At 36.8% G+C, this 20171-nt stretch overlaps 2 protein-coding genes across 3 annotated transcripts; both read right to left on the reverse strand.

Moving 5' to 3' along the window:
- Positions 1-116: 116 nt before the first annotated feature.
- On the reverse strand, positions 117-6951 carry LOC110854629. 2 transcript variants are annotated; one of them, XM_022103094.2, is made up of 6 exons: positions 6802-6951; positions 6631-6675; positions 4011-4112; positions 2950-3285; positions 1850-2200; positions 117-1166 (listed from the first exon to the last, which is right to left on the reverse strand). In XM_022103094.2, exons 4-6 carry the CDS (start codon positions 3227-3229, stop codon positions 787-789), a joined length of 1011 nt encoding a protein of 336 aa, XP_021958786.1. In that variant the 5' UTR covers positions 3230-3285; positions 4011-4112; positions 6631-6675; positions 6802-6951; the 3' UTR covers positions 117-786. The 2 variants fall into 2 exon arrangements, with proteins under 2 accessions (XP_021958786.1, XP_035711262.1); XM_035855369.1 differs by lacking the exons at positions 6631-6675; positions 6802-6951 and having other exon boundaries at positions 4011-4833.
- A 707-nt stretch (positions 6952-7658) lies between these two features.
- LOC118436765 (zinc finger protein 184-like) lies at positions 7659-9843 on the reverse strand. Its single transcript, XM_035855359.1, has 3 exons — positions 9649-9843; positions 8792-9199; positions 7659-8232 (listed from the first exon to the last, which is right to left on the reverse strand). Exons 1-3 carry the CDS (start codon positions 9772-9774, stop codon positions 7855-7857), a joined length of 912 nt encoding a protein of 303 aa, XP_035711252.1. The 5' UTR covers positions 9775-9843; the 3' UTR covers positions 7659-7854.
- Positions 9844-20171: the final 10328 nt, after the last annotated feature.

The raw sequence follows: 20171 nt of genomic DNA on the forward strand, positions 1-20171 counted from the left end.
ATGTTCTGTAATAATCAGAGTCCGGTTAAATATGTTCTTAAAAATCCCGAAATATTTATGTAAAATGTTTAATCAAATCGTCAAAATATGTAGATAAAACATTTTTTTAATTCCTCTTAAATTGCTTCAAATTTCATTTATTTGAGAGTAAAATGCCACCATATACATTTCAAAATGATAAACTAACAACCTTTCCCCATGCTCTGGTACAATCTCTGCGATGACCGGAATTATTTATGTAATCTGAATTTCTGTGGTTTTTCTGAAAAAATGTATATTTTTGAAAAAATCGCCGAAATATATAAAAAACATATTTATGTGTATAAAAAATTTATATATTTTCGACAAAATCGCTGAAATATATAAGAAAATATTTATATGCGTGAAAACCTGGAATTATGTGAAAACATTTTTTTGACCGTGTGACTTATGCCTGACCAGAAGCAAGGTCCCAAAGTTTGAATTCAATCGGGTTGTTATTAAAAAGCTTACAATAAATACATAACCAGACTCTGGTAATAATGCATGGTCGGGAATTAATTAGCAGAGCTGGCACAATTACCACTAGTGGTTTCCAAGGCTACTACATACACAATGGAAATTACAATTTACCAAGAATACTCAATTACGAATTAAAATTACTCAATGCTTGATATTACTCCCTATATTAATGATTGTGTAGTCTCAGATCCTCATAGCGTACTTAGATATTATGCAGCAATTAAAGTGCACGTTTCCAATATCGCGGAAATTAATTAAAATAATTGGCCAAGATTAAATTTATTATCAATTCACACGCTCCCACAGAACAGTGAGGAGGACACCTACCATACCAAAAATCAGGCTGGTAATAAAACACGCGAGGGAAAAATGCGTGCAATCAAACAAAACCGACTCGCAACCCTGATTTGAGACGGATTCCTCCTCAATTTCAACTTCCTGCTCATCATCACACAGTTTCATTGATCTTCGGCGGAGCGTAGTTAAAGCGGATAATCTCGTTTTATAATAATCCACGGATTCCCCATTCGTCCTAAAACTAAATCTCGCCTCACTACAGTTTGGCGTGGCGTACACGGTAACACAGGTGCCATAAGTTCTAATCGAAAGGAAAGGTCGCTCCACATTGGCGCATCCGTTCGAAAGGTTCGCATTAATTCCATGGCCTGTTGGGAAAAAAACAAGTTAACAGCGTATAGGTTGCCGTTTTTATCCGACATTATCCTATCCGATCGGATAGGATAGGATGACGGATATCCGACACTTGTTATAACATGTATCCCATCCGAGCCTCGGATAGGATATATGTTACAACAAGTGTCGGATAATGTCGGATTATCCGATCGGATAGGATAGGATAGGATCGGCAACCCTAAATGCGTATGTACAGGGTGGCTTAAATGTCCCGCTACATTGGATAATTTTTTAATGGGAAAAATTCATAAATTTCCATTAGTTACTGTAATTCTGTCTCTGAAATTCAACATTTTAAGAATTTTGTTACCAGTGTTCCAACAACTTTGGTAATAATGTCAACCCCAAATCTTGTAACTACACTGTAAATAATCTTGTAATAAACATTACCGAAAAGCACAAGTATGTATATGACTCTGCCAAAGCGGTAATGATAAGTTGTACCGTGTGGTAATGGTAGGGTATTTACCATCATGATAACGAAATTTTACTCCTTGGTAAAATATTATTACCAAATTTATTACCGAGAAATCATTGCCTGAGTGACTTTACCGGATTATTAAGTGTAATGGGCTTTTCCCTGTGCCAAATTTTCCGCCGTTGCGTGACATTTAAACCACCCTGTATTCAGACTGCAAACTGATAACTGTTTTACCATAATATCCCATTTCGGGGTAAACTGTTACAACATTTTTGCCCGGTTGTACCGGATTTGCGGGATTTATGCCTGGAATCGTTCGCCCGCAATGGCTTCCACATCGCGCCAATGCTTTGGCATTATATGGAGAGTTGATTCTGAATCTTCCTTTCGAAAACCAATCCTCCAACCGATTTAGTTGCGGATACCAGGGTCGTAATTGTGTAAAGTCCGCGGAACAGGAGGCTTCATCGTGCAACTCGATGCAGGACGATTCATCCCCAGATATTTGAATAGAGCTGACATAGGGCATATGGGATGGAATAAGGTAGCAGTCATCCCCAGTAATATGTAGAGTTGTTGCATTCCCTGATAATTAAATTTATTTGTTTATGCCAGAGTTAGGGCGTTGAAAATCGGGTTTTAAGATTTGTAAATACCGATTAAAAATCGGCTTCCGGGTTAACGGAAAACCGGTTTTACAAGTTGAAAAAAAGTCGAAAAAAGGTTGAGAAAAAGGAAATTAATCGAGTATACCAAAATTGGAAAAATTGGAATAATCCAAAACCCAGTTTTTCAAGATTTTCCGATTTTAGACACCGAGCCAGAGTATTCTTCTCCGGGTTTTTAGGGAGTTGGGTATGTTTTGGGGTAGCCAATTACCCACGGGTAGTCGGGGTTTTCAAATTTACTAAAATGCATAATACGGGCATATTATACATACCTTGACGTTGCTGAAAACTGTGCAAAGTAATTGGTTATGTACTAAAACTGAATTATTAAACAGCGTTGTTGTGAAGTTAGTGAAAAATCGGATTCTTGCACAACTTAAGACCCGATGTATTGACTCAATTTGCCCCCAAACCCCAGACTACCCCGACGATCCCGACGACCCTGATTACCCCGACGACCCTGATTACCTCGACGATCCTGAATACCCCGGCTACCCTGACTACCCCGACGACCCTGACCAAACCAAAACTCAGGTAAAACCTAATTTTGACTTCTGATTCCTAATTTTGACTTGACTTATATATATATATAACTCGTTGGAGAATCCCAGTGTACTTAGCTTGATACATTAAAAAAGGTTCCAGTGTTAATAAATATTTTTCTACCTTCATGATCTTCACTTAAATACAGGGAAACCACAATGGGGGCCCCCGTGTTACCCTCCAAATTCCTGGAGTCACATTTATTAAAACAAGGCCCTATTGAGGCCGCTCTAAGCCGATCCTTGGTCAGAACTCCTTCCTGGGACCATTTGTAAGTATGCAGATCCCATATTTGCATACCAGAACGTCCAAAGAACCGAACGAACGGACCGTGACAGTCGGTTTCTTCTTGATAAAGATTTACACATCGTTCCCCTTCGATGGCGTAGATTACCCCGTTCATTGTCTCGTTTACGATGGAGCTACACTTAGACAAGTCATGCGAGGTAGGCTCATCAACTAGAAGATAGAGATTATGATTCATCCCTCGCAATCATTAACCGTTGGACGAGCAGAGACAACAATTCTCGTTTTAATTCGTGCCGAGCAGAGCTGGGATAATCCTGATTATGGATTTCAATCTCGGATTAAGGATCATTAACCTAATGACAGTTTTTTTAAAATTAATCCCAATCTATAATCCTAATTTTTCCGGAATTGTAATAAATCCTGGAATAATCCCATCTGGTGCCAGTAGTCCGTAATATCGAGTATGGAGTCACGTCAGTCACGTGACGTGACTCCTAATTTTTAGTTTCGTCTTACTACATAACTGGTTAAACAAGTGACCTGAATAATCCAGATGGATGATTAATCAAGAATCCTGATAATCATGATTGGGATTATTCCGGAATAGTAATCCATAATCCCTTATGGATTATCCATAATCGACATTACGAATTTCTGGTATCTGATCAGATTATTCTAGGATTTATTATAAATAATAATTCCGGATAAATCAGGATTATAGATTGGGATTAGTTTAAAAAAAACTGTCATTAGATTAATAATCCTTAATCTGGGATTGAAATCCAGGATTATCCCAGCCCTGGTCGTCATGAATTAGAACAGCAGTTGTTTGGCTGGTTTGCTTAACTCGCTTGAAAATCTCTGTGTAGCTTGGTAAAAGGTTCCAGTGTTAGTACTTGAAGGTTTAATAAGCCAATAATCAATAGTTAAAATACCCAGCGAGTAAAGGGATGTATCCTTGAATTCCCAGATTTTAATGGTATTATTATCCTCAGTTGCAGAATAAGTGGGCAGAAATCTTGAAATTAGTGGAAGTACTAGGAAAAAACGTTGGACGACAAAATGTAACATTTCACAGAAACTTTTAAGATTAAATAAATATGTAGTACAGATAAGATGCAAATGAACAGTTGTGTCACGTATGTACCAATGTCAAATACAAGTTTAATTATGTATGTGTTGTATTAATGCATATGAGAAATGTGTAGCAAAGCAGGCGACATACATAAATTAAGTAAATATATCACTACACTCTAAATAATTTGGTGATAAATCATCACCCGCTGCTGTAGTGTTCTATTTTTGGGTAATGGTTTACGACAAGTTTCTCTCTATTTGCAAAAAAATTGGACATTTTGATGCAAATATAAGATTTTTGTTTTACATAAAACTATTAATTTTTAAATAAGGACGTTGCGACTGTTAAGTATACGAATTTTTGACTTATTTCTATTTTCCCTTGGTGACAAAGCGTCGGTGTAATTAGATATTTCCCGAAAACTGAGAATTAAATGTAGTACCTCCGTGACGATTTGTGGTGACGATTTGTCACCACATTATTTAGAGTGTATGTATGTACATAAATGGGCATTTTTCATTTATCCAGAATGACCACACAATTTCGTGACCTTCGCCCTCCTTAAAAATAAGTTGCTCAGAATGAAATGAATGCGCTTTATAACACTTTAGTATTAAGCGTAAGCATAACATTTACATAGCGTCGCACTAATTCTAAAAAGACGTAAGTGCATTCGATGCATAATTTTAAAACCACGTAAGTGCACTCGATGTTTAATTTTAAAACCATGTAAGTGCAGTCGATGTTTAATTTTAAAAAGACGTAAGTGCACAAAAAAAACTAGTAAAAAGACGTAAGTGCACTTTTTAAAATTATAAAGAGTAATTACTTGTTCAAAATTGTCCTATCAAGGGAAATTTGAACTTATTGGCCCCCATAGGCAAGTAATGAAAGAAAATTCAAAATTTAAAAACAACACCCTCAGGGGGTGTGGTTTTTAAATTTTTAATAATCTTCTGGAATTGCGTCACCGGGGTGAGGAGAGAAATACGTTTTGATTTAATTCACCTTACTGTAAAGGCCGAGAACCACACCCCCTGAGGGTGTGGTTTTTAAATTTTGAATTTTCTTTCATTACTTGCCTATGGGGGCCAATAAGTTCAAATTTCCCTTGATAGGACAATTTTGAACAAGTAATTACTCTTTATAATTTTAAAAAGTGCACTTACGTCTTTTTACTAGTTTTTTTTGTGCACTTACGTCTTTTTAAAATTAAACATCGACTGCACTTACATGGTTTTAAAATTAAACATCGAGTGCACTTACGTGGTTTTAAAATTAAGCATCGAATGCACTTACGTCTTTTTAGAATTAGTGCGACGATAGGTAACTTACTCATACAAATTTACATAAATAGGTGAGATATGATAATAATGCCATTTGGTAGTTCTGCACAGTGGTTGTGCGTAGTTCTCTATATATAAATACGTATGTACAGAAAGGGTTTATCCATACATATGTTATGTCATCAAGAATTCTGGATATTATCATCCGCCCTCCCGACGTCAACGTTAAGGGATGGAGAATTTTAACATGGGGAAGATAAGAAGACCTAAACCACCCACCCACTAAAATGATGACGTAGGGACGTTCCCTATACAAATTTGAAAAATTTTACATAGAAATATTAAAAATTGCAAACAAATCGAAATTTACCTAATTGGTTTTGAGTTCGAAATACAGATGGATACGGTTTAATTTATTTGCATTTATTTTCAATTCTCCTCCACTTTTTAATTTATGTTTCATTATCCGCAAGGAAAATAACAAATGCATATCATTTTTGGAATCTGCATATTGAATCACCTATAAAATTGATGCATTTCATAATCAAAACTGGTTTCCAAGAAGCTGAAAGGCATCGATTTGTGCAACCTTAGGGAAAGGTACGATTTAAATTTTTGCTTACTGTATGTTTGAAATATTTGTCCGAAACAGTTGTGCGAAACCTATCAAATTGTTAATTCATCTTCATAGCTATTTACACTCATAATGAGGATTTTTATCTTTCATAATTTGACAAATCCATTAACAATTTGAGAAGAATTTATAAAATAGATATGCAAAGAATGAAAAAAAACGTTAGCGATTAAGTGTGTTGATTATACTCGATTCCTAATTATTTATAATCGGGTCAAAATATTCTTCACTGGAGATTAGACTACTTTTCGCTAATAAATTATCCGCTCTATAAACTTACGATTATTTTGGATTTTAATCGATTATTATCCTGTTTTTTCGCTAATAATTTAGTAGCAACTGTACCACATGCAGTAGCAGTGACAAGTGGAGCATTGATAGCACGGATATTGAGCGTTGTAGCAATAATTACTGCATCCCTCGGGTGTATGACCTCCACAATTAGAGCAATATTTGGAAAAAATTCCATTTTCGAATAATGGTTCAGCAATGCTTTTCCTGAATATTACTTCTTCCCCCGTTTGTGGGAGAATATTTTCCGGATTCTCTGTACTTACTGGGATAGCCCGCCCTCCCGAAATAATTGTTGGATTGGTGTAAATCTGGGTACAAAAATTGGATATCAATTAAACTAAAATTGAGCAAGTCATTTTGTAAAATATTTATTCACCACTTTGGGAAATAAAATTAGGACTTTAAAGTATTTAAATGATTGGAAAAATAGTTACCTGGTTGGGAAACGTTGCAATTAAGTAGAGAAATATTTTGGTAAATGGTCCCATTTTCTAATGATTTTTGTTGTACTTATTTTTTACTTCATGTAGAAATTCAGACTGAATCGAATTTATGTTGAGGAGAGGACAGATCTGATAAATTTTTGTGGTGCATGGAGAAACATATTTACGTACGTACGTAAAGAGCGTAAATATGTTGATGTGCCAGTTGCTTGCATAATATTGACAATAAGTCGCATGGAATTTTTATTTAAATGAACAGTTTTCTGAGAAGTTTTTTTTTGCCCAGTTTCATTATCAAGTATTTTTTTGACAGTTAAAATTTGAGGCAACTGAATATATAAACATTAAGTATGTACCTCTACTCGAACGAAATACAAAATAGTAAACACATATGTATAAATCGACATTGTTAATGTGATGTTTGGAGTGACAGACTTTGTATAATGATTACTACGTAGGGAACGTTCATATATTACGTCATGAGAAAAACGGAGGTTATTTAACTACCACATGCCCCATGCATATCCTACTCATGTATGCTTAACATGACATAACGTGTATGCTGCATATCCGACCAACGCCACCCATCCTTTTTGATGACGCAAAATGTGAACGTTCCCTTATCAGTAGAGAATATACCTATGTATAATGTGCTCAGATATTTGCATACATATATAAAGTCAAGTACTTATGATGCACAAATATATCAATACTGACATCGGAACCTTTTTTCACGCTATACCGCGATTTTCTAGCGAGTTATGTCAAAAAAACAAGTCAAAAATTAGGAATCTCGTGACACTTATCTTTCCGTTGAATGGCCTTTCAACAAAAATATGGACGGAAAATTTCAATTTTTTTGGAAAATTTCCTCCAACGAGCCCCTGGGTACTTTGACCCCAATATTCTTCTTGAAATTCGACGGAATGATAAGCGCCATGTGAGTTCTAATTTTGTGTTTGCTTTTTTGACATGAATCGTAGACAATCCCGGACCAGCGTGAAGAAATGTTCCATTGTGAGTGAGAGGCTCACTTTGCCCATTTTAAACTTCCAAGGTATGCCTTCTCCCACAATGTTGTACTAATTCTTGAAATTCGTGAAACTTTTTGCCGCAGAAATAACACGTGCTCCTTTTCTCGTGTTGGGCCACGTGTCTCGTCCATAAGTCTTCCGAGTAGGTTCTGAATTCACATTTATCACACGAACGGACCGGATTCACACGTAATGGGTGATCCATTTTCATATGTCGTTTTGCATTGGATTCAAATCTGAATCTCTTTTTGCAAAATTCGCACGGGTATTTTTTTCGATTTTCTTTTTCCTTCCGGATGTGATTTAGCATGGCCGTTTTACTTAAGAATTTCTTATTACAGTGGTGACACGGAATAAGGGGTCGAGTTGATTTATCTTTGTGGGTGTCCTGAAATGAGATGTAATACAAAATAAATAAATATATACGAATACACTCTTAAAAATAATGCTACCCTTTTGAAAAGTAGATGCATTCTGAATTGTAAATATATTAAGTGAACTAGATATACAAAATCCTGGGCAAACATGACCCTTTACCGTATGAAAGTTACTCTGGAGTGCATTATATTTCGAAAATGACCAAATTATTTTTTAGAGTGTGCATATGTAGTTTCTGTACAGAAGCAATTTATCCCATTCATTCTAACATTCTTAGAGTATAACCTTTTCTCAAACTACACCGGGATTGTGTGGCGAATTATATTAAGCCAAAAATTATTAATCACATGATACTTGTCTTTCCAGCAGTGGTGGAAAGATAAGTGTAAGATAAGATAAAGTCCTTTAAAAAAATATTGGAGGCAAAGTTCAATTTAAAGGGATCGTTCAACGGGAAGCTATTTATGTAGGTGGCATGTGATTTTTAATTTCTTAGCTAATTTTTAACGTGTTTTTACTCCAGAATCCGGGCATAGCTATAAAAAAACTATTGTTCGAATATACTACACCTCATGGTTTTTCATACAGACCAACGTCGCGAAACTCCTCCCACACGTGGTGCACTTGTACGTCTTCTCCGTCGTATGGATGGCAATGTGCGTCCGGAGGCTTCCCCTTTGTTTAAACTCCCTTCCGCACAGGGGGCACGGAAAACGGACGGGGTTGTCAGAATGCTCCATTTTCACGTGACTTCGCAAAGCCGCCTTATCAAGATAAGTTTTTTCGCATCTTTCAAACTTGCACGGGAGGCATGGTCGGGGCTCCGCAGCGTGCACTGTGGCCTCGTGGCGTTGTAAATACGAAAGCTCGGCAAACGTTTGGCGACACGTGGGACACGGAAATCGGACTCGGTTGGTGTGAATAAGGGACACGTGATGTTTTAAGGACACCGGGTTTTTGTACGTTTTTCTGCAAATCTGTACCAAAAAAAGAATAAATTCTACTAAATATTCAATTTAGTAATTATGTATGGTCGATCACTAAAATTGTCAAAATCAAAACAGATTTTTGCACACTTCTACCTAGGCTTTGGAAATTTATTTTATAATTATGGACGGCAAATTTTGCAGTCAGTGAGTTGACTAATACATAGAATGGAGGTCGGTTTTTGAGCCAGTTTCAATTTTTATGAGGATTTTTGAAAGTTAAAATCTCCTCCTTAAAACACCTCCATAATGTGGAGTGTGTATTTTAAAAAATTGGGAATGCCCTTCTCTACAAATTCGTGGTACAGAATTTTTAAATAAATTTGCAGAGCTGGGAAATGAATACTAATTTGACTACTTATCTTGGCGATAAGTTAACGTGAAGTCGAAACGTAGCTTGTACATATGCAAATATTTGCAAGGTATTATGCAAAACTTACTTGGCATTTTACTTTGGCGTCGGGATCATGAGTGATTACGTGTTTGCGAAGCTCGAACCCCGTCTTAAATATTTTGCCACATTGGGGACACTCGTGGTGGGGGCGTTTCTTTGCCCGTGGAGCCATTACGCGTAAAGGTGAGAAAAAAACGATTTTTGAGTAAAAAAAAATGTGCACCAGGATGTATTTATTGGAAGAGTGTGGCAGAGACTGGATGTTCAACGGGCTGCAAATACATGTTTCACACAATCTTTTCCCATATTACGCGAAAATACGTAGGACATAAATACCATTAAGTGTCAAAGCTAACAATAGCTTGAACCCTTTCTTGTCCTCAGGCAAATTTTTGGGAAAGGTTCATTCCAAAACTTTGAAATGGAATAAAGGATTGTGTAAAAGGCCATCCATAAATTATGTCACGCAAAAATCGCGATTTTTAGAGCCCCCTTCTTCTTTAACATGTATTACATAGGCGCGATATCATTGGACCCTTGGACCCTCCCCCCCTCCCCCATCTTGCGTGACATTATTTATGGACGGTCCCTGAAATAAAGTGTGGTTTATGCACTGAAAGAATAGACAATCGTGCATCGGCTACTGGTCAAAATTAGCTGGAAAGAGACCCCTTACCTACATATACTTTGACGAGAATGCAATGAACCCTTTTCCAAAAAATTGTCTTTAACTAAACAGTGACAAAAAATGGCACATTCTGAAAGAAAACAGGTATTATGTAAATCATTACTGATTGGTGTATTTACATTAACAATTATTTGTAGGGAAATAACTCGTAAGAAGTTATGTTGGTGGTTCGTCATACGTTTCTTCTGTAACTACAAATACATACATAATTAAGATTCAAAGAGAATAAAATTGTACTTTGCTGTCATAAATACATACATTTATTAATAAGATTTTAGTCAATGCTTGTAACCTAAAGTAATTTGTGTGTTTACATGCCCAGATGCATCAATTGTACTTTCCGTACATTGGGTTTGGGTGGGTATCGAAACCGCATACGGGTCAGGAGTCATAACCAGTGGGGAGATAAGTATTAATCTGGAAAATAAGAAATACTTATCAGGAGCTATGTATTCATCCAATGAGTCATCAAAAAAAATTGTAATTTTATCATCCGTTCGAGAAATGTCATGTCTATCATATTAAACTCGCATAAGTAATTCGCATAACACCCCAGCGAAAATTTCGATATCCAAAAATTTTACTCAAAATCCAACTCTTTTCACATGGGAAATATAATGAAATAAATTAAGGGTAGATGCTTTTGCAGGATTTTGCAAGTATACATAATTCTTATCTTACTCCGTGATAGGGTTGCCGCGGGTAGCGAAAATGCTACCCGTTACCCGACCCGCTACCCGCAGCACAACTACCCGTACCCGCACGGGTACCCGTTGCCCGCTACCCGTTATGAGAATTGGGTTAAAAACTAACCAAGCATGAGAATAAGTTTGATTTGATCAATTATTTTTTCATTTGGGTTGATATGTATTTTGAGATAATACTATGCAAGTAAGGCATGCTTTTTGGCTTACAATTGGATCGTTTTTCAAGCTATGTATGTGGGTATTCTTAGAGATTTATGATTCATCAAAAAATTAAACCAAAAAATAGGAATTACATCGAACTAATTTTCCCATTGAATGAACAGTTTAAAGGAAACTATTGCGGGGGCAGAGTTCAAAGTCGACCATGGACTTCGGAAAAGCACGACAGCGGGAAACCAGGAAAAAGATACAGAACATTTACTTAAAAATTAAACTTTACCGCCAATATTATTCGTCGAAGGGGCCATTCAAAGGAAAGATACATAAGTATCACGCGATTCCTAATTTTTGGCGTGACTTTTTGATATATGCTCGCTGGGTAATCTTGGTTTAGCTTTAAAAAGGTTCAATTTTTGTTTCTATTTTTTCAAATTTTGATTTAAATGAAGTTTTCATTCAAAAAAATTGTCTATAAATAAATTTTTTGTCTTCAATCGGATTAAGATTTTTTATCTTCAAAGCACAAATTAAAATCTCGGCAGTCTTACATAAATAAATACACACAAATACAAGTAAAATTATTACTGATATTTTGAGCGGGCAAACCATGCTTGAGAAACAATATGTAATTGCTCCGCATTTTCTGGACGTGAAAAATATTTGAGGCCGGCATAGGCCTCTGTGCCTTCCGTAAAGACACGCACGTTATAAACGTTTTTTGCTGGCAAATGAAAAATTTTGAAATGGAAAAATAATAAATTGACGCTTTTGTTGGTAAATGGACTAACTTGCTGCTAACTTTCTTTGTGAACTGATTTATGTCGAAAATTAAATAAAAACTGAACTACCCGCTACCCGTGCGGGTAGTTCTCGCTACCCGCAGATAACGGGTACCCGCAAGAATCGTGCGGGTATGCGGGTAACGGGTACCCGACCCGTTACCCGCGGCAACCCTACTCCGTGATATACATAATACATATATTGATTAAAAGCATTCTAAATTTAATCTGACAAATGCTATTTTATAACCTTGCGTGACTCCACGATGCCCGTATGTAAATACATATAAATATCCCCATGGTGGTGAATTTCATTAGTGGCGCCGGAAGCAGGGTGACAGGAGGACATAGTCCTCCCAGATTCGTAATCCTTCTATCTTGCCTATGTTAATTAGCCCCTCCTCTTCATATCTCGTAATGCTTATGTCTCTATATTTCCCTCCAACTTCCGCCGCCACTGAATTTCATTACCACAAATGTTAAAAGTGGATTGACTTTTGCATCGCAGTTTGCTATGTACGTGCATAAGTTTCTTGCACGACATGATGTTTTTACCAATAGCTCGTTATGGAAGGCAAGTAATACTTATATCTTACAAGGGAACCTCAACTACTGTCCCATCTCGATTTCCTTCGGAATAGCCTTGATCGATAGATAATTTAGTGAAACTGAAACTTTGTCATAGAACATGCGGTGCAAAATCACGTTTTCGCGAAATATTTGGCGAGAGCTGCCCTAAAACCTGCTATTTTCTCAATGCTTTTAACATAGCCCCCAGCCTTTCGATTGATGAAATGAACTTTATAGGATATTGAAAAATTGTTTATGTACCCGTCCGCGTAATTTCAGCCCGATCACGAATATGCAAAAACGTGATGTAAACATTTGCCAATTTTTTGCAAATTGCGAAAATCGGAAAAATTTCGCAAATTTGAATTCTTCGTTCCTTTAAATGCAACACAATTTACAAAGCTTCATGTTCTATGACAAAGTTTCAGTTTCACTAAATTACCATCTATCAAGGATATTCCGAAGGAAATCGAGATGGGACAGTAGTTGAGGTTCCCTTCTTAGTGGATAGTTTTCCTAACGTTACAAATATTAGGCAAGGTTATGTTTCCGCTCGTAACTTGGATAGGATTGGTTAGTAAATTACATTGGAGTATTTATTGCTGCTTTCTTGGGAGGCCAGAGGCCCATCAAACCTGTTCACTTTCATTCATTTGACTGACTATGATAGTGAATGAAAGTGAATTACCTGTCATTTGAATGAAAATAACTGAAGGATTCCTTTATTTCAGATGAATGAAAAGATTTTTCATTACTTTCATTTTTCACCAATACATAGGTACATGAGGCTAAGTAAGAATGTAGTCCGATGAAGTGAAATGAAGTAGAACTAAAATGATTGAATTTTAATGAACATTTTCAACCAGAAAGCCAGATAACTGAGTTTTGAATGAAATATGAATTTTTGAACAGGTATTGAAGATACTTCGTGCAAAAAACTTGTATCGATCCCATGCACATATCAATCCAATTTGAACGTTAGTTCTAACGAAATTCTCGATAACGGCTATTTTGATTTATTTGTGTACGTGACTGAAGGAGGATACGCTAGCATAGCCTTTCGTATACTGAGAACATTTAATCCTCGCGTTTAAATTAGTATTTCAACAAGAACACAACTTCAGAAACGCTCTGCTCATGGTTCGCCGTTGCGAACATTTTCAATCTTCCCACTTTCACTCTAAAGATAATCTTATCACGTTTTTTGTACAGGATATAAATAACCAAATAGACAAATCTGCTACGCGCGTCCAGTAATGTAAAACTTCAATGGGTATACGAGAAAAAGGCAGCTAGCTCATGCTTATGGCATTAGTTTTCCTTCCCTGGACATATGTATCAACCTTTGGTTGAAAAAGAGATTTTAAAATTGTACACCGGGAAAGAGCAAATCCGTACTCTTCCGTGTAGAATATTTGTTTCAAAATTATCAGAATGTTTCATATCTGTGAAATCCACACAAAAATTCGCATGCGCCAATAATTACAATTTCTGCCGCCAAAGTTATCATGCTGCTTCTATACTGGATTTTCATCCTTATCGCGACACTTTCCACTCTGTCGCATTATAGTAATTGTACAATATGGAGCGGTCTATTTCTAGATGCCGATCTCACCTTCACATTCACATACAGATATAAAGTAAGGTACGAGGACACAGAATCCACATATTTTCAGGCCATTCGGGGAGAAAATTCATACACCCCTCTGCGATATTTCGACCTTCAGCAATCAATATTTTCAACCAGGCGTGGCAACCCATACTCAAATTATCTTAAGGCTCACTACTATCGTGGAACGGAGAAATCTGCGCGGGCTAAAGTCATCTTTGTCGATCTAATTTCGTGCAAAAACTTGATGCTGTTTTGCAGTGTGTTATTCCGACAAGAAATAATTTTTGCCTACTATCGAAGTTACAATGATTTGTCCTGCCTTTCATTCCATGTTTACTTTTTGGGTACCATGAAACTAGTCCTGTTCCGAGATGTTATCCCTTCATCGTTATTTGTTCCATGTTTGACGTGTGAGCCAATAACTTTTTCAAAAGTTAGAACATTGTCGCTACGGGGCATCCGTAAATCTTGGGACGTTCAGAATAATGACCTTCATAAGTATCTAGCATTTCAGGAAATTCCGGTAGAAGGAAAGTGCGAACTGCTACAGGATGGACTTGTCAAATTAACAACTTTCGACTTCTGCCCCATGGTCATAATTGGGGAAAGGTATAATTTGACCATATTGGGGGCCACGGCTAGCGAGGTGGAGGAATTTATGATACTGAACAACTCTGCGTTTATCAAGAGTTTTGGGAATTCATTTGCAGTACAGCTTTCTTATTCTAACAATTTCTTAGTTGCCTATTTTCAGCCTCATTTTCGATCAATTAATTTCATGACTATTACCAACCCACCCTCTGCTGCAAGTAGGATTGCCACGTTCGTGCTGCCTTTAGACTTGGAAATTTGGTATTACCTCTTGGTTAGCGTTATCTCAGCTGCAGGATTTTTAACGTATATAGGCTGGCGTGAAGGAAGCCGTGGTGATTGCGTTTCTATGATAAATAATGGGCGACAGCAGGAGGCATTGCTACCCTATGTTGCTGTGATGGCGGAGAAGGTAATCACAGTATCATGCATATTTCTCGGCCAGGTAGGCGATAGTTCTGGAAGGTTATATCGTAAAGCGAAGGTAGCCATTATCCTATTCACTTTATGGTTCTTTGGGAATCTCTTCCTCATGGTTAATTATTATCAGGGCTCGATATATTCATGCCTTGCTGTCCTATACCCGCCTCGAACTCCTGGTGGAGTTGATGAACTTCTCGACTTAGATATTCAAGTAGTAGCTATGGATACTTATACTATGAATAGCTCTAGAAAAACTTATCTTCGCGATTTCGTTGTTAATCAATTAATATTAAGTGTTAATAAACACTCCCCGTTCACTAAGTTCTTAACTAAATTTAAAGCAAAGCTATTATCAATTAAAGATAAGGGCATATATCAAATGTGGTATAAAGTTGTAGCCGAAAATTCAACACGTACTCATCCTATGCTAGTATTATTCCTCTTTAGAGATCGGTTCGAAAAGTATGTAAGGCATATTAACTACTTAGGAAATCGTCACATTGTCAAGAGTAGTAGTGATTCGCCATTTCGGGTTGTAGTATTCAGGAGCGGGCAGCGAACTTTGTTCATCCCTTACCTTGCGAAAGGATTGGGACGGATGCAAGAGTCCGGGTTGACGCAGAGATGGATCAATTTGAATCCCATCCTTGAAATGTTGGAGTATAAAGAAAAATTATTGGCACGAGGTAAATATTTCGAAACCGTGCAAAAAATTTTAGGGACTGCCAGGGAACCAATCGTATTTCACGAATCGACAGCAGTTTCTCTTGCTTTAATTCTACCGTCATTTTACATTTGTGCAATTGTTATCTCGTTTGGGGTGGGTGGACTTGCGGCGGAAAATTGGAAATTTTTGGTGCAATGGGGTGAAATTTTGGCAAAGGTTGTGGAAAATTGGGTCTATACAACGCGTAAATTTATGGGGATTTGGGTACTACTTAATATGAATAAAGTGAGAATGGGAACAAAATTATGTCCGATTCACAAGTTTGTTAGAAAAAGCAAAACTGAGAGGTTTGGCAAAAATTCTAGTGCTGCATCAATTTAATAAGATTATTTAGAACGTTGTGGCTAGATAAATTAAACTGACGAATGTTCCGTAAAAATTTTGTGCTACGAGATTTTTGCACGAAAATAAAATAAATAAAAACGAAAATAAATAAAAATCATGTTACCCTTTTGAAAGGTAAATATTTCCTCTTGATTGTAACCATACTAAAACCAACATTTTGACGACCTGTCTTTGTAGTAGTCTCGGGTCGACATGGATTTTGTTCATTATTTACTCTCCATCATCTCGGGTCGACATGGATTTTGTTCATTATTTACTCTCCATCATCTCGGGTCGACATTGATTTCAGAACAGTGATTGAAATTCATGCATTGACTAGGAATTCTTGGTAAGGAATCTTTTTAGTTCCTCAAATTGTCTGGTTTTGGCAGACAGGTATTGATTTCGCGGTGTTATACATATGTATGTTTTACCGTTTCGTATGTATTAGTCACACAGACATGTAAAAAATTGAATTTTTTTAGAAATGTTAAAATATTTACATTTACACACGTACACGTGTATATTATTGTATCGATGGAATACGGATAAAGAAATATGTATTTATAGATATGAATTTAAATGTAAATATGTACATATCAGTGCAACAATTATGAGTTGGACACATACTGTATACATATTTACATACAAACTTATCTGATTTGGAGAAGCAATGTCGATTTTATTAGGCATAATTCATGCAAATACTAAATTCGTAAATATTTGTGACTACTCAGCATTTCCCCAATTAAATACGTATCTAGAATTATTATGCTGAATATCTTATCTATAGAACTATTCATGTGTATATGTAAGCTATTCATAATAGCATATACATTTTTTAGGACTTAAGTATGTATTTACGTATTTCTTACAATAAAAATTAACGAATCCTTGAGACAAGAATTTCTTAAGGCATACATAAGTAACTAATAAACTAGAATATGCATGAGCCAAATCTAAGCATTTTGAAAGAACCTTAATTTATTACCTTGTTATGGCTACCTTAATTTATGGTAAAGCCCGTTCCACTAAGGAACTCTAAGTTAGAAGTCCCTTAGAGAACAACTCTTATTCGTACCACTTATGTATGTATATGGCTTACCTTACATAGATTTACATGAATCAAAGTAGAGAAATTCAGCGCAAAATTTACATGCTAATGAGGTACACCAAAAAGGAGTGGCACCCCTATAGTTAAGCCCATTAAAGTCTAAATAATCTAATTATTTACTTAGATCGTTAAGCCTTAATTCTCAAGCCTGCACGCGTCCGGTTTAATTTTTCAAAAATATCTTAATCTCAAATCAGACATCACATTTGGCTTGGGAGGGAATTACGTTCGTTAAAAATATCTCCACGTCTAAGTTTACCTTCTATTTTTCTTTAAAAATATGCCAACCCCTCTAATTTTCTACGCTATCGACCAAAGTTTCCGCTTTAACAGGCGTTACCTTTGGCAAACTCCGATCGGTTGGGATGGCAAAACGGATCGGATGACGTACGATAAGGCCCCTCACTTGAAATATTTCTGGTGGTATTTCTGCGTATTTGGGTGCGTCTACAGTGCAATGGGGGCATCATCTGTTTACATCATTTATTGGCAAATCTACGCCCCACGGAAGGAGCTAAATATTTCGCACAGCATTCAGTTCGCCTTGCAAATTGGGGCGGGCTCGTTAGCAGCAGGGATTGCACTGGTGGTGATGGCATATGGGCAACATGCCGTCCAAATAGTCAATGGAATACTGGATTTTCATGAAAAGATGAAAATCTATGAGATCCCGGGTATGTAAAATTGGAAAATTTTTGAATATTAGAAATTGTGTAAGATGGGACATGTTTTTTTCGTTTAGAAGAACGAATTCGAGTTGTGGATGGCCGAGAGAATCAGTTGTTGGATTTTGTGGACAGGGCACTTCGGAAAGCGAGAATTCCAAGTATATTCTTGCCCGATGGCGGTCTGGATTTGGCAGGTATCGTGGTATAAGGGACGATATGGTTTCTTAAATACAGGGAGATTGCGATTTAAAGATATTCATACTGAATTCTCACGTATCAAAGATTTTAATTGGCGCGAGTTATGACGTTAGCGATTTGGTGTAAATCTAGTGCAAAACCCATAAATTTGCAATCTCCCAATAACATTAATTTTATTTGCCGCAGGGATAACCTTACTCGTCTCGCTGATCGCGTTACCCATCGTATGCCTGCTTTCGATCCCAACTACTGTGTTCTACTTCAAGATTGATGTTTACCGATTCCCACTGGAGGACATGTGGTCATATTTGAACATCGATTACAGCTCTAACCCCGTCCTGCTTTTGGTGCACACCTTTCTCCGCGTCTTGATTACGTCCATTGCCTATCTGGAATCTCAACGTATATTTCCGTTTCTGATGTATTTCTACGCATTATCTGGGAAGCTGGTGATCATCAATATACGAATATTTGCAGAATACGCGGAGCAAATTAGGTTTGAAGCAGAGTTGACAAAGATTAAAGTTTTTTGAAATGCATTCTATCAGTTTAAATTTAATATTCGAGCCGATCCGATCCTGTTTTTATATAAAAACAAAACACCTGGGTTATCCCAAAAAAACGATATCCGACTCATACTCGCCGTTTTACAAAGAATCGTTAAAAACTGATTTTTTGTGTACTAACTAACCTAACAAATAAAATATAAATTACAATAAATGTAAATTAATAATTCTAATTAGTCATCCGTTGTTTTTAGGAAGGGCGATGTACACCTAACCCCGAATTGGATCACTTTATACACACATCTCTCCATCCTCGTGTCTCAACCAGAAAAACAGATGGCTACGCAAACATTCATCTTGATGTCGAGCGGACTCTTTTTCTGCGCCGCGCTGAACTTTGCGACAATTCGATTTCTCGACTTTGGAATTCCGCCCCTGTACTACGCCGTATTTCCCTTCTTCGGAACTCTGCTCATCCTGATAATTCTATCCCTGCTGCCCGTGGCTATTGATGTGTACGAAAATTCGGAGAACATCCTCAAAATCTGGACCCATTCGATACCCGGGGGACGCAAGGAGAATGGTTGGATGCGAAAGAAACTCAAGCCGACGAGACCCCTCCGGGTTTACGCAGGCATTGCGGGATTCTACTTTTACAAACTGAATGCATCCGTTTTGACGACGTTCTGTATTTCGATCCAGGACTGGACGCTTAATTTCTTAATGACCTTCCACCCTTCGGCGGAGGAAATCAATGCATTAGTGAATGGCTTGTAGGTTTTTTATGTTTTTCATATAATTTATTTTTCCTTTGTAATGCATAGTTGTATACATGTTCACTTTCATTCATTTGACTGATTATGATTCCGGAAGGTAGCGAATGATAATGAATTTCCTATCATTGTAGAGAAAATCGATGAAGGGTTCAGTCATTTCAGATGAATTGCTGAATGCAATTATTTTTCACTTCTTTCGTAATTAATGAATGAATGAAAAGATGTCCTCAACTCAAACTAATGTGCGGTGAGTTATCCTCACCTCACCGGCAAAAATAGAGGAGAAATTAGGTAGCTTTTTGGAGGAATTTCAAATAGGTTTGTATTTAATTGTATCCCAGCTCCATAAGTAGTTTCTCCATCTTGAATTTGATCCCTCTGAATTCCTAGAACAGATGCCTGTCATTGGTACCTGGATGAAGGGATATCCATTAATTATCACGCAAAAATCGCAAAATTATCAAACTTGCTAAGTCCGGATGGAGTACCAATACATATGTTGCTTATTCATGTGCATGAGTATGTAATGACAATTTGTGCGTATAGGAAATATATTTGAGTAATTTAATGCATATACATACACGACTATGTATTTAAGATTCAACAAAAACATTGGATTTGAAAAACCTTGGATATAATGGATGTGTGTTTTGCAAATTTTGTTTCGCTTAGAAAATTGGATTACAAGTGATGACAATAAATAATTGCGATAAGTATGAGCACTTAA

This window comes from Folsomia candida, unplaced genomic scaffold, assembly GCF_002217175.1.
Source record: "Folsomia candida strain VU population unplaced genomic scaffold, ASM221717v1 Fcan01_Sc010, whole genome shotgun sequence".
NCBI lineage: Eukaryota > Metazoa > Arthropoda > Collembola > Entomobryomorpha > Isotomidae > Folsomia > Folsomia candida.